General features: G+C 40.9%; 1 protein-coding gene and 1 pseudogene across 1 annotated transcript in view; one reads left to right on the plus strand and one right to left on the minus strand.

Moving 5' to 3' along the window:
* PSMA8 (proteasome 20S subunit alpha 8) overlaps positions 1-14,914 on the plus strand; it is a 50,630-nt gene that overhangs the window by 14,760 nt on the left and 20,956 nt on the right. Inside the window, exon 2 of the mRNA XM_025931219.2 lies at positions 104-230. Coding sequence (XP_025787004.1) covers positions 104-230 — 127 coding nt within the window. The remainder of the gene's footprint in view (positions 1-103; positions 231-14,914) is intronic.
* Positions 1,739-14,272, minus strand: LOC112868428 (protein FAM178B-like; annotated as a pseudogene).

Below are 14,914 nucleotides of genomic sequence, written 5' to 3' on the forward strand. Positions count from 1 at the left end.
AAAAAAAAAAAGAAAAAGACTTTTCCTACAAGTCATGTGGTAGGATAACTTCATTTTAATGTCAAAACTAACAACTAATTGTATTTTTTTAATCACTTGATAGGTTGGAATCCGAGGTACTGATATAGTTGTGCTTGGAGTAGAAAAGAAATCTGTTGCCAAGCTTCAAGATGAAAGAACTGTGAGGAAAATTTGTGCCCTTGATGACCACGTTTGCATGGCTTTTGCAGGTACTTATGGACCTACAGTAGCGATAGAGTATCTTAGTGTAGTAGGGTAACACAGTTGGGCCCCCCCTACAGCTGTCATGCTATATTTACACAACATATAGAGATATGCCCCATTTCTTACTTTGACACAAACAGCATACCCTACCTTTTCTGGAAAATTACACTTCTATAAACATGGATTTCTAATAGTTAGCTTTGATCAAACATAAATGTTAAACAATACATATTATAGTATCCTAATTATGACTGTAGGTAACTGTTTTCTTTTCAAGCTTTTTATTTTTAAATTATAGATAGGAAGTCGTAAAAAAAACACAAGGAAGTTTCCTTTACTGAGTTTCCCCCAATAGTAACATCTTCAAAAACTGATAATTTGAGATTGTTACAAGCCACAGAGTTTATTTAAACAGTTTTACTTGCACTCATTTGCATGTATATGTGTGTGTGTTTTGTAGTTTTATTAGACGTATCGTGTGTAAGTTCATGTAACCATCACTGCAATCAAGATACACAACTCTTCATTAACACAAGACCACTTCATGCTAGTCCTCTTCATCTCTAACCTCTGGCAACAATAATCCTCTCTCTTCTCCATCTCTATAATTTTGTCATTTTGAGAATGTTATAGGAACAGAATCCTGTGATATATAATCATTTAATCTTGGCTTTTCTCGTTCAGCATAATTCCCCTACAGTTCATCCAAGTTGTTGCATATGTCAATAGTCACTTGCTTTTTATTGCTGAATAGTGTCCCATGATATGGATCTACCACACTTTGTTAACAACTCACTGATTGAAGGACATTTGGATTATTTCTAGTTTTTGCCTGCTACAGAGAAAGCTGGTGAACATTTGTGTACAGGTTTTTGTGTGAACGTGGGTTTTCCTTTTTTGCAGTAAATGGTCAAGAGTACAATTGCTGGGTCATATGGTAATGCATGCTTAGTTTTATAAAAAAAAAGACAAATTGTTTTCCACAGTGGTTGAACTATTTTACATTCCTACTAGCAGTATATGAATGATTCATTTTCTCTGCATCCTCAGCAGCCTTTGGTGTTGTTACTTCTTTAAATTTTAGATATTTTTATGAGTGTGTCGTGATATATCATTGTGGGTTTAATGTGCATTTGACTCATGGCTAATGATGTTGAACATAATTTTCCTGTGCTTATTTGCCTCCGTATAGCAAACAAGACGTTTTTCTTGTCATGTGTGCTTGTGCACGCACCCATTTGCTTTTTTACTTTCTTTCTTTTTTTGTTTGAAATAAGACTTTAATGTGCACAAAGAAAGTTCACGTTAGTGACAGAGAGAGGAAGGAGGGTGAGGAGGTCCCAGGAAGCCCAAGGAAACAAGGCCGTGGGGCAGAGGAAGTGGCTGGGAGGGAAGGAGAGCAGAGGGGTGGGCCAGGCAGGGCCAGGCTGCATCCTTGCCTGGTGGGAGTCAGGGGCAGTGTGGAGGCAGGCTCTTACTTCATCACAGTGGCCTTCCTCTGGCCTCCGTTCTTCACTTCCTTCTGTTGTCTGAGCCCTGTTCACTTCTTGCCAGAGCCTAGAGCCTGGGGCCATCCCTGCCCTGCTCCTTTAGTCTTTCCAGGGGCTGAAGTACTGGGCCTGCGGCCAGCAGTGGGGCCAGCAGCACCTTCCAGCAGATATCGGTCTGGGCAGCTAGGTCCTTGAGTCTGGTCGGGTGCGTGGCCTGGGGGCCCTCCCGGGTATGGTTGCTGAGAGGCGGTCCAACTGCATGCATGGCTGCTGCAGCCCTCCCCATTGGTCTGGAGTAATGTCCTGCAGCTGACCACCACCCCAGCGAGTGTCAGAAGAGTGGGACACAGGGAGCAAACATTATGGTCTTGTTTGGTGCTGGCCTTTTGCTATTGCTCCTGGCACGGTGGCAAGGTCTCAGAGCCCAGGTACTGCCTGAGGGATGATGGCCTCCTGAGGCTCAGGAGCTGGCTGAGCAAAGACAGCTGGGCCTTCTCTTGCCAGAGAGGGAGTAGTGTCTCTTGCTGGTCCAGCATCCGTGCAACAACCACAAGGCTGAGCTGGCTTTGAAGCTGCCTAGTCTGGGAGGTCAGAAAGAACTATGCAAGTACCAGCAGATTGTGGCAGTACTCTGACACCTTGCTCGGGGTGCAGCACAGCTGCTGGAGCTTCCCTGGCCACCCCTGGAAGTTCTCGACCAGCAGAAGGCAGAGATTGATGGCGATCAGGCTTGGGCAGCAGGTGGAGCCCCACGTCCAGGCTGACTCAGCACAGCGGCTCCATCAGGCCCAAGAGGTGTCTGGCTGGGCCGGGGCACACAGTGTCAGGAACTTATGGATGTAGCTTGGGCTGATGTCCAAGGCAGTCTCTGGGGGAGTGTCCTGCTGCTCACTTCAGCTCAGGCTACTGTTATTGTTTTTTAGTGGTTTTTTTAAAAAATTTATTATTTTATTTTGAGAGAGAGAGAGAGCAGGGGAAGGGCAGAGAGTAAGAGAGAAACTCCCAAGCAGGGTCCACGCTGTCAGCACAGAGCCCAACGCAGGGCTTAATCTCACAGTTAATGAGATCATGATCTGAGCCGAGGTCAAGAGTCAGATGTTTGACTGACTGAGCCACCCAGGTGCCCCATGGCCACTGTCATTTTTAAGCACTCTCCCACTGTGCCAACAGGGCCCCTGCAGGCCCAGAGCAGGGTTGCGGGCTCCCAGGATGTGAAATGCCTTCATGACCTCTTGCAACAAAGGGGCACCACCAGTGCTTGTCTCCATCAGACTGATGGAAGAGCCCGTCCATGTCGAGATCCCATAGGAGGCCAAAGACTCCTGAAGAAGTTTCTGGAGACTGTGTCAGCAGCTGGAAGAGCCCCTGGAGCAGGAGCACCAGGTAGTCAGGGGTGTGCAGGTAGAGGCCGCACAGGAAGGAGAGCTGCTGGGCCGACGGGCAGTGAGGAACAGCCCTTCCAGGCGGCTGTGTGACTTCAGGTGTAAACAATCCAGGATGCAACACAGGGGGTACAGCTGGGTAGAAACAGTCTGTCCAGGATGTGCTGGTGGAATGACCTGCAGTGACGTGAAAAATCTCTCCACCAGCATCCTGTGCCCAAGTGTGGCAGGCACTTCATCTTCATCCAGACCAGGGAGTCAAGGTCGGGACAGTTGTGCAGAAGCAGCTCCTCTTGCCCTTGCTCCAGGGCCTCTTCCTCCTTCTCCTGCACTGAGTGATCTAAGCTATTGACGTAGGTCTGTGAGGCCACAGAGGTGAACTGGAACAAGGTGTGGGTGTCCACCACTGGAGCCAGAGTCTTCGGGCTTGGGACTGCCATGTTCGAGAACAGCTCCTCCAGTGAGGCCAGGCTTCCCTGGAGGTGTGAGTCCTGGGGTCTTGCTCTAACTCTTCAGGCAGCTTGTGGGCCCACGTCCTCCAGCTCTGAGGCCCTGCCATGGCCACACACCTTTGGGCTGGAGCCCCCCTGCCAGCCTGTGGTACCCTCAGGTCCAGGAACTCTACAGGCAGTGGGTTTCAGTCATTGGGGAACATATCCTCAGCCGCCTGCACCTTGGGCTTCCATGACAACGTGGGAGTTGGAGCTGAGGTGGGACTGCAGCAACACCGGGCAGGGTAGAGGAGTCTCTGGTACAGAGGTGCTCGAAGCAGCCGCCCTTCAGGTTGGGAAACAGGATGGACATCACCGCAGCTGTCTGGACCCCTTCTCTCTGAGGAAGGGCTAGTGGTGTCTTCTGGGGCCTGGCCGTCTGCAGACAGCAGGACGTTTTTTCCTCCAGGACCGCCAGGCCTCCCCATGGCCCCAGTGTTGCATATGGGCAGGTTGCGCCTGGGCAGGCAACAGCCGCCTACCACTCGGACACGGGCACACGGCCACATGCACCCATTTTCTAACGATGCTTTTTCAAACCAGGATTTTATATTGATTATTAAGCAAAAAAATAGCCTTTATCTTTCTGTCTTAAAAAAGTAATCATCTTGGGGCACCTGGTGGCTCAGTCGGTTAAGCGTCCAACTCTTGATTTTGGCTCAGGTCATGATCTTGAGGTTCATGGGATCCAGCTTCACATGGCAGAACCTGGTTGGGATTCTCTCTCTCCCTCTTTCTACCCCTCCCTCAAGTGTGTGATCATTCTCTTTTTCTCTCTCTCTCAAAATAAATAAATAAAAATTTAAAAAGAATAACAAACACCTTTAAAAACAGCCACCTTGCCACAAAACAAATTTTGATAAATTTTTGAAAGATCGAAATCATACAAAGTATCATTTCCAATCAAAATGAAATAAAACTAGAAATCAACAGAAGGAAAGCTGAAAAATTCCACAGATGTGTGGGAATTAAACAATACAGTTGACCCTTGAATGACACAGGTTTGAACTACACAGGTCCACATATATGTAGATTTTTTTACATACAGCATTGTAAATATATTTTCCTTATGATTTTCTTAATAACCTTTTTTCTCTAGCTTACTGTGTTTTAAAAATACAGCATATAATACATATAACATACAAAATATATGTTAATTGACTATGTTATCAATAAGGCTTTCAGGCAACAGTAGGCTATTAGTACTTAAGTTTTTTGAGGAGTCAAAAGTTATGTGCAGATTTCACTTGGGGGGGTCAGTTAGTGCCCCAGTGCTCACATTGTTCAAGGGTCAACTGTACTCCTAAAAAATCTATTGACCAAAGAAGAAATCACAAGAGAAATCAGAAAATATCTTGAGACAAATGAAAATGAAAACACAACATGTCAGACTTATGGAATGCAACAAAAGCAGTGCTAAGAGGAAAATGTGTGGCTATAACCATTTACTTTAAAAAAAAAAAAAAGATTTCAATTCAGTAGCCTATTCTTACACCTTAAGAACTAGAAAAAGAAGAACTAACCCTAAGGCTACCACCAGGAAGGAAATAATAAAGGAAGATAGGGAAAATAAAAGATTATAAGAAAAAAAGGTATATAAAACAGAGAATAGGAAAGCAAGAGAGAAAAATCAATAAACCCAATACTTGGTTCTTTGAAAAGATCAATACTATTGACAAACCATTAACTAGGTAGACTGAGAATAAAAGAAGACCTAATTAAAAGTAGAAATGAAAGGGGCGCCTGGGTGGCGCAGTCAGTTAAGCGTCCGACTTCAGCCAGGTCACGATCTCGCGGTCCGTGAGTTCGAGCCCCGCGTCAGGCTCTGGGCTGATGGCTCAGAGCCTGGAGCCTGTTTCCGATTCTGTGTCTCCCTCTCTCTCTGCCTCTCCCCTGTTCATGCTCTGTCTCTCTCTGTCCCAAAAATAAATAAACGTTAAAGAGCTGTCTTTAAAAAAAAAAAAAAAAAAAAAGTAGAAATGAAAAAGGGAACATTACTAATAATTTTACAGAAATAAAAAGGATTATCAGAGAGTACTATGAGCAATCATATACCAACAAATAAGATAATCTAGAAGAAATTGACGTATTTCTTGAAACATACAAATTACCTGAAGTTACTCAAGATGAAATAGAAAATCTCAACAGATGTATAGTAAGTCAACCAGTGATCAAAAACCCAATTAAAAGAAACAAACACAAACAACAAAAAACATGACCTGATGGTTTCCCTGGTGAATTCTACCAAGCATTTAAAAAAGAATTAATACCAGTCACTCTCATACTCTTCCAAAAAATTGAAGAAGAAAGAACACTTCCAAACTCAATATTCTATGAGGCCAGCCTTACCATGATACCAAAACCAGACAAAGACACTACCAGAAAAGAAAACTACACGTATAAATATTGATGTAAAAATCCTCACCAAAATACTAGCAAACCAAATTCAGCAAATTAAAGGATTTATGTGTTGTAACCAAGCGGCCTTTATTCCTGGAGTGCCAAGATAGTTCAACACTTGAAAATCAATCAACGTACTATACTACATCAACAAAATGAAGAGAAAAACAGCATGATCATCTCAATCGATTCTGAAAAAGCATTTGACAAAATTCCATACCCTTTCATGATGAAAACACTCAACAAACTAGGAATAGAAGGAAAAGACCTCAACATAACAAAAGCCATTTATGAAAAACTCACAGCAAACATCATACCCAGTTACGAAAGACTGAAAGTTTTTCCTCTAAGATCAGGAATAAGTCAAGGATGTCTGCTTTTGCCACTTCTATTTAACATAATAAGGAAAGTCCTAGTGTGAGCAATTAGGCAAGAAAAGAAAAGGCATCTAAATTGGAAAGGAATAAGATTAGGTTTGTTTATGGATGACGTGATCATGTATATAGAAAACCCTAAGGATTAAAAAAAAAAAAAAAAAAAAACACAACATTGTCAGAGGTAATAAATGAAATTGAAATTGAAATAAATGAATTGAAAAAAGTTGCAGGAAACAATGTCAACACACACAAAAATTAGTTGCTTATCTATATACTGACAATGAACAATCTGAAAAGGAAAATTAAGAGAAATAATTCTATTTACAATGGTATAAAAAATACTAAAATACTTAGAAATTTAACTAAGGAGGCAAAAGACTTGTACGTTGAAAACTATAAAACATTACTGAAAGAAATTTAAGAAGACACAAATAAATGGAAACACATCCCCTGATCATGGATTAGAAGATTAATATTGTTAAGATATCAGTACTACCGAAAGCAATGATTCGGTATATCCCTGTCAAATTTCCAATGAGTTTTTTTCAGAAACAGAAAAAACTAAAATTCATATGGAACCTTGAAACAGTCTTGGAAAATTACAAATCAGGACAACTCATGCTTCCTGATTTCAAAACTTGTCAAACCACTGCAGTACTAACATAAAGATGGACATATAGGGGCTCCTGGATGACTCAGTGCTTTAAGCGGCTGACTCTTGATTTCAGCTCAGGTCATAATCTCAAGGTTCTCTCTGAGAGCCTCTCTCTCTCTCTCTGAGAGCGATCTCTCTCTCTCTCCCCCTCCCCCCCCAAATAAATAAATAAACCTAAAACAAAAACATATGGACATACAGACCAATAGAATATAATGGGCAGCCCAGAAATAATCCTCATATACATGGCCAAATGATTTTTGACAAGATTGTCAAGAGTATTTAATGGGGAAAAGATAGTCTTTTCAACAAATGGTTCTGGGGAAACTGAATATCTAAATGTTAAAGAATAAAACCTTAGCTAACATTATATGCAAAAATTAACTCAAAATGAATTAACTAATGGGGTACTTGGGTGGCTTAGTCAGTTAAGCATCCAACTTGGCTCAGGTCATGATCTCGTGGTCCATGAGTTCGCGCCCCATGTCTGGCTCTGTACTGACATCTCAGAGCCTGGAGCCTGCATCGGATTCTGTGTCTCCCTCTCTCTCTGCCCCTTCCCCACTCATGCTGTGTCTCTCTCTGTCTCAAAAATAAATAAACACTAAAAATAAAAATTTTTTATTAAATTTTTTTTTCAACGTTTATTTATTTTTGGGACAGAGAGAGACAGAGCATGAACGGGGGAGGGGCAGAGAGAGAGGGAGACACAGAATCGGAAACAGGCTCCAGGCTCCGAGCCATCAGCCCAGAGCCTGACGCGGGGCTCGAACTCACGGACCGCGAGATCGTGACCTGGCTGAAGTCGGACGCTTAACCGACTGCGCCACCCAGGCGCCCCTAAAATAAAAATTTTTTAAATGAATTAACTACGCATAAAACCTAATGCTTTAAAACTCAGAGGAATACATAGGAGAAAAGTTTTGTGAAATTGGATTTGACAGTGATTTTTTGGATTAAAAAAATGTAAATTGGACTACCTCATAATCAAAACTTGTAATGCATCAAAGGACAAAGTCGACAGTGAAAAGGCAGTCTATGAAATGGGAGAAAATATTTGCAAAATTATATGTCTGAAAGGATTGATAACCAGAATATATAAAGAATACTTAGAACACAACAGCAAAGAAGCAGACACCCCAATTCAAAAATAAGCAAAGACTTAAAAGATATGTCTCCAAAGAAGAGATACACATGGCCAATAAACACATGAAAAAATGCTCAACATAACTAATCATTAGAGAAAATGAAAATCAAAACCACAATGAATCACCACTTCACATCCATCAGGATGGCTATTATAAGAAATAAATACAGAAATAAATAACAAGAATGTGGAGAATTCCCTTATGCACTGTTGGTGAGAATGTAAAATGGTGTAGTCACTATTGAAAACAATATGGCGAATTCATAAAAAAGTAAATATTGAATTACCGTGTGATCCAACCATTCCACTTCTGGGTATATATCTAAAAGAACTGAGAGCAGTGACTCAAAGAGATATTTGTATGCCCATGTTCATAACAGTATTAATCACAGTAGCTAAAAGATGGAAACAACCCAGGTGTCCATCAATGGATGAATGGGTAAACATAATGTGCTATATGTATACAGTGGAATATAATTCAGCCCTAAAAAAAGAAAGAAATTCTGAAACATACTACTACGTGGAAGAATCTTGAAGACCTTATAGTAAGTGAAATAAGCAGTCATAATAGGCTAATTACTATATGGTTCCATTTATATGAGAATACTATTTGTCAAATTCATAGACACAGAGAATAGAATGGTGGTTGCCAGGGTCTGTCGGGGAGGGGAAATGGGAGGTTATTTCATGGGCTCAGAGTTTCAGTTTGAGAAGATAAAAATTCCCAGAGATGGGTGGTGATGATTTCCCAAACACTGAAAATATTCTTTTTTAAAAAAAAATTTTTTAATTTATTTTTGAGACAGAGACAGAGCATGAGCAGGGGAGGGGCAGAGAGAGGGGGAGACACAGAATCTGAAGTGGGCTCCAGGCTCTGAGCTGTCAGCACAGAGCCCGAGGCGGGGCTCCAACTCACGGAGCATGAGATCATGACCTGAGCTGAAGTTGAACACTCAACCGACTCAGCCACCCAGGTGCCCCCACCCCCTTTTTTTTTTATTGTTTTTAATGTTATTTATTTATTTTAGGAGAAAGAGAGACAGCATGAGCGGGGGAGGAGCAGAGAGAGGGAGACAGAATCCGAAGCAGGCTCCAGGCTCTGAGCTGTCAGCACAGAGCCCGATGTGGGGCTCGAACTCATGAACTGTGAGATCATGACCTGAGCCAAAGTCAGATGCTTAACCGACTGAGCCACCCAGGCACCCCAAACACTGCAAATATTCTTAACTCCACTGAACTGTAAGCTTAGAAATGGTTAAAATGGTAAATTTTATGATATATATTTTACTTCAATAAAAGAAAAAAAATTTAAAAAGAAATCATCTTAGTATAAAAGATATGGAATGCTTTAACTTCTGATATGCATAATTTTCTGACTATAATATAAAAATTTTAATATGAATTTGACTTTTTAGCAGAGTAAAATAAGCATTTAGTAATATTCTCCCCCACATGTTAATTGACCTTTGTAGTCGGAAAACACCTAAATGTCTGTTACTGGGAAGTAGTATAATTAGCCATTGCATATCCAAGGAGTTGCTTAAAAGTACGGGCTCCGGAACCATATCAACTGGATTCTTAGCCAAACTCCACTGCCCACTACATCTATAATTGTGGGCAAGGTACTTAACTATTGCTGCTTGCCTCAGTTTAGTCTTCTTTAACGTGAGGTTAAGGATAGTGTGTACCTTACTGATTTGTTACAAGAATTAAATGAATTAATACATAAAAAACATTTAGAACAAAGTCTGGCATATATTATTACTATTACACTACAATTACTACTACTACCGTGTTATCATTCTTATTATTTAGTAGCAGTTAAAAAAGGAGGCCACAGGATCTGTCCATATTGACATGAGAAGTATCCACAATATATATTAGTAATAGTGGGTTACTGAATAATACGTATAATTTGTATGGTAGCTTTTATTCCTGCTGTTGGAATATGTTGTGTTGAGTACATATCAGAAAAAAATAGTTCCATCTTGAAAAAAAAAATCACATTCTTTTGTCAGTATTGTTATTACATTGTACTTTTAATGTTTAAAAAATAGCTTTTAGGAAAAAAATCAAAGACTTTGAAAAAATAATTCATGTACCATGTAGAATTTCATTTAAAAGTAGAAATTTTACAGTGTGATAGTATCTTCAAGATAAAGTTGTGGTGTGAATTTAAAAGCACTAGACAGAGGACTTATTTCTTCTATAGATTGCTTATTTATAGAGACAGTAAAATTGTAGTTTTCTTTTTTTTTTTTTTAAGTGTTTATTTAAATTCCAATTAGTAGGGGCACCTGGGTAGCTCAGTCGGTTGAGTGTCCAACTCTTGATTTCGGTTCAGGCCATGATCTCAGAGTCGTGAGATCGAGCCCACCATTGGGCTCCTCACTGAGCATGGGGCCGGCTTAAGAGTCTCTCCCTCTGCCCCTCTCCTCCACTCACATACTCTTTCTCTCTGAAATAAAAGATAAAAATAAAAAATTCTGGTCCATTAACATACAGTGTAATATTAGTTTCAGGTGCACAGTACAGTGAGTCAACACTTCCTGATCACCCAGTGATCATCACAAGTGCACTCCTTAATTCCTATCACCTATTTAACTTATACCCCTCCACCTCTCCTCTTGTAACCATCAGTTTGATCCCTATAATTAAGAGTCTGTTCCTTGGTTTCCTCTTTTTTTCTCCCTTTGCTCATTTGTTTCGTTTCTTAAATTCCACATATAAGTGAAATCATATGGTATTTGTCTTTCTCTGACTGACTTATTTCACTTAGCAGCTATCTCTAGCTCTATACACGGTGTTGCAAATGGCAAGATTGTGTTCTTTTTATGGCTGAGTTGTATTCTGGTGTGTGTGTGTGTGTGTGTGTGTGTGTGTGTGTATGTATATACACCACATCTTTTTAAAAACTTTTTTTACTGTTTCTTTTTGAGAAATAGAAAGTGTGAATGGGGGAGGGGGAGAGAGAGAGTGAGACACAGAATCCAAAGCAGGCTCCAGGCTCTGAGCTGTCAGCACAGAGCCTGACAAGGGGCTCAAACTCATGAACCATGAGATCATGACCTGAGCCGACGTTGGATGAGTCGACTGAGCCACCGAGGCACTCCCCGCCCCCCACCCCGACATCTTCTTTATACATTCTTCAATCAGTGACACTTAGGCTGTTTCCATAATTTGGCTATTCTAGATAATGCTGCTATAAACATCGAGGTGCATGTATCCCTTTGAATTAGTATTTTTGTATTCTTTGGGTAAATACCTAGTAGTGTGATTGCTGGATTGCAGAGTGGTGGTATTTTTAACTTTTTGAGGAACTGCCATACTGTTTTCTAGAGTGGCTGCACTAGTTTGCATTTCGGCTAACAGTGCAAGAGAGTTCCTTTTTCTCAACATCCTGGCCAACACCTGTTGTTTCTTCTGGTGTTGATTTTAGCCATTCTGACAGGTGTGAGGTGATACCTCATTATAGTATTTCCCTAATGATGAGTGATGTTGCGCATCCTTTCATGTGTCTGTTGGTTATCTGTATGTTTTTTTTTAAAAGATGTCTGTTTATGTCTTCTGCCCATTTTTAAATTGAATTGTTTGGTTTTAGGGTGTTGTTTTAGAAGTTCTTTACATATTTTAGATACTAACCCTTTATCAGACATGGCATATCTTCTCCCATTCCATAAGGAGAACAAATATTGTTACAATGTCGATTCTACAATCTACACATTTAATGCTATCCCTATCAAAATACCAACAGCATTTTTCACAGAATCTAGGACAAACAATTTTAAAATTTGTATGGAACCACAAAAGACCCCGAATAGCCAAAGCAGCCTTGAAAAAGAAAAGCAAAGCCAGAGGCATCACAATTCCAGACTTCAAGTTATATTACAAAGCTGTAGTGATCAAAATAGTATGGTACTGGCACAAACATAGACACATAGGTCAATGGAACAGAATAGAAAACCCAGAAATGAACCCACAAATATATGTTCAATCTTTTACAAAGCAGGAAGGAATATCCAATGAAAAAGACAGTCTCCTCAACAAGTGGTGTTGGAAAAACTAGATAGCAACATGCAAAAGACTGAAACTGGACCACTTTCTTATACCCTACACGAAGGTAAATTCAAAAGGGGTTAAAGACCTAACTGTGAGGCATGAAATCATAACTCTCCTAGAAGAGAGCATAGTAATTTCTTTGACATCAGCCTTAGCAACTTCTTTTTAGATAAGTCTCCTGAGGCAAGGGAGACAAAAACAAAAATAAACAATTGGGACTTTATCAAAATAAAAAGCTTCTGCACAGTGAAAGAAACAATCAGCAAACTAAAAGGTAACCCATAGAATGTGAAATTGCAATTTTCAGTTGTATCTTTAAGTAAAATGTGTTCTCTTTTTCTTAGCCATTTAGTATTGATTAGTGTAACTTCTGTTTCCTACGTTAAATAACTGTATTACTCATATGGTTTGGCAAATTTATTACTAATTTTTTTTCTTGTGTCAGTTATGTCACTCCTTCCTAAATATACTTCTATGTTTCTATGGTTTTGGATCATATTTACATTGTAAAGGGGAAATAACATAGAAATCTCCTCTCTCATCACATTTTGTGATTGAACAAAGCTTTTAATCCATAGAATAGGCAAGTCAATCTCCTCTCATTTCTTTCTCTTATATAACAAATTTTATAAAACATGTTTTAACTTTTTAAGTGAACTCTACCCCCAACATGGGGCTTGAACTCATGACCCCAAAATCAAGAGTTGCATGCTCTACTGATTGAGCCAGCTAGGTGCCCCTCATCTTTTTTTTTTTTTTAATGGAGAACACTCTATGACATGTATGTGAAAACCCAATAGAGAAGTTCCTTTATAGGTTTTTAACATTTTTAAAAATAAGCTCTATTCCCAATGTGGGGCTTGATCTCACCACCCCAAGATCCAGAGTCACATGCTCTACCGACTAAGCCAGCCAGCCACCTCTCTCATATAACATTTACAAGAGAAGAAAATTGGTTTTTCCCTTAACTATCTGATTAAAATTTGCACCCTACCCATGAGGGTTAGGGTGATTCTTAGTGGCATATTGTGACAGGTTCTTCATTGTTGACTACTATTATCTATCTTCAGGGACTGATAATTCATCTAGGTTTGTAGAAACACAATTTGAAATGGTGGGGAAGTGGAACATGAGTTTGTGACTGCAAAAGACTGATGGTTATGTGAGAAATGACAGTTTCAGAGATTTTGTGAATGCATTTTCTGGGCAGTATGGTATTAAGAGAGTGGGAAAGAAACCGGCCATGTGAAGGTCAAATGCCAAAAGTCTTTAATAGAAATGTTTGCAGGGAAGGCGGTTAAGATGGCAGAGAAGAATGAAGACCCTGAACTTGTCTCATCTCTGAAACACAGCTAGATTAGTACCAAACCAATTTGAACACCTAGGAGATTGTTCTGAGGATTAACACAACAATCTGCATAACTTTAGCCACAGAACTCAGTGGCTACGCAGTGCAGAGAGGTGAACTGGGGGAGAGAAAAGCTGCAGAGGCTGGGGAGCTGTTTTTGCGGAGAGAAGACAGAGAAAGAAAGGAGAAGAGTACAGCACATTGGGATCATGCAAGACAAGCACTCTCCTGAAAGTAGCTGGAGAGAAGGAGAGAGTGTGAAAACACTTGCAGGGGACTGAACCAGAAATTTGTTCCCCAAAACCATTGACAGGAGGAAAGGAGAGGGTTTCAATACCACCAGAATTCTATAAACAGTGCAGCACAGAATCTTAACTTTTGGAGGTCAGTGCCTGGCAGTGCTCTGGTGAGGAAGCAAAGCAAATCCCCAGAAACAGGCAGTGTGGCCTGAAGGGTCCATGTGCCACATGAGGAGAAGCAGTTCTCCTGCTCAGAGTGCATTTGGTAGGGGCCATACGGCCTCCCCACAGGCAAAGGTCCCAGCAGACCCCAGAGAGCAGCCATTTTTGCTGACACTGGAACAAAGATGCCAGGATGAGGTAAAGCCTGGCACCAGCTGCATGATGTGGTTTGCCATAAACTCTGAACCTGTGCTCCCATGTGATTGTACAGAAGTTTTCTGGGGCAAACTGGCACATGGCCACTGCTCAGTGATACCTTCCCACAGAGAGTCAGTGCAGGTCCAAGCTGCAGGAGTCTCTGAACTGTGGTGTTTTGAAACACAACCCCATCTGAGTGAAAACTCTGGAGGGAGGTGCCACCTGACAGGCAGACAACTTGGACATGGATAAAATAGAAGCAGGGAATGGATGGAGGCCTGAAACAAAGGAGGGGTGTTTGATCCTGAGTCGGTGAGAGCCTGAAATTTCTGTGCCAGAGACTAGGGAGTTGGGTGAAGCCATCTCTGCCTCTCCCACACACAGGCATGCATGCACCATGGCCACACAACACTGATCCACCCAATAAGCTATGCAGCACCACCTAGTGGAGCATGGAGCCTTTACACTAAGCCCTGCCCAACTGCACCCTCCAAGCACATCCCCTAGAAGATCGGTACAGGTCATGTCACCTGCTTAGTACACGGACTATAGAAGGCTTCATAGTTTCAGTCGTAGGGGAAACGGGATGTAACTTCATTTGGGTTTCATTCTGTTTGCTGGTTCAATTGTCTTGTTCGTTTTCTTTGCTTCTGTTTTTGCTTAAATATTAGTTTTCTTTTTTCTTCTTTTTTCCTCATTCTTGGATACAGAAAGATAAATATTTTTTTTACATTACTTTTT

The sequence above is a fragment of the Puma concolor genome, chromosome D3, assembly GCF_028749965.1.
Source record: "Puma concolor isolate L17-30 chromosome D3, mPumCon1.1.hap2, whole genome shotgun sequence".
In the NCBI taxonomy this organism is placed as follows: domain Eukaryota; kingdom Metazoa; phylum Chordata; class Mammalia; order Carnivora; family Felidae; genus Puma; species Puma concolor.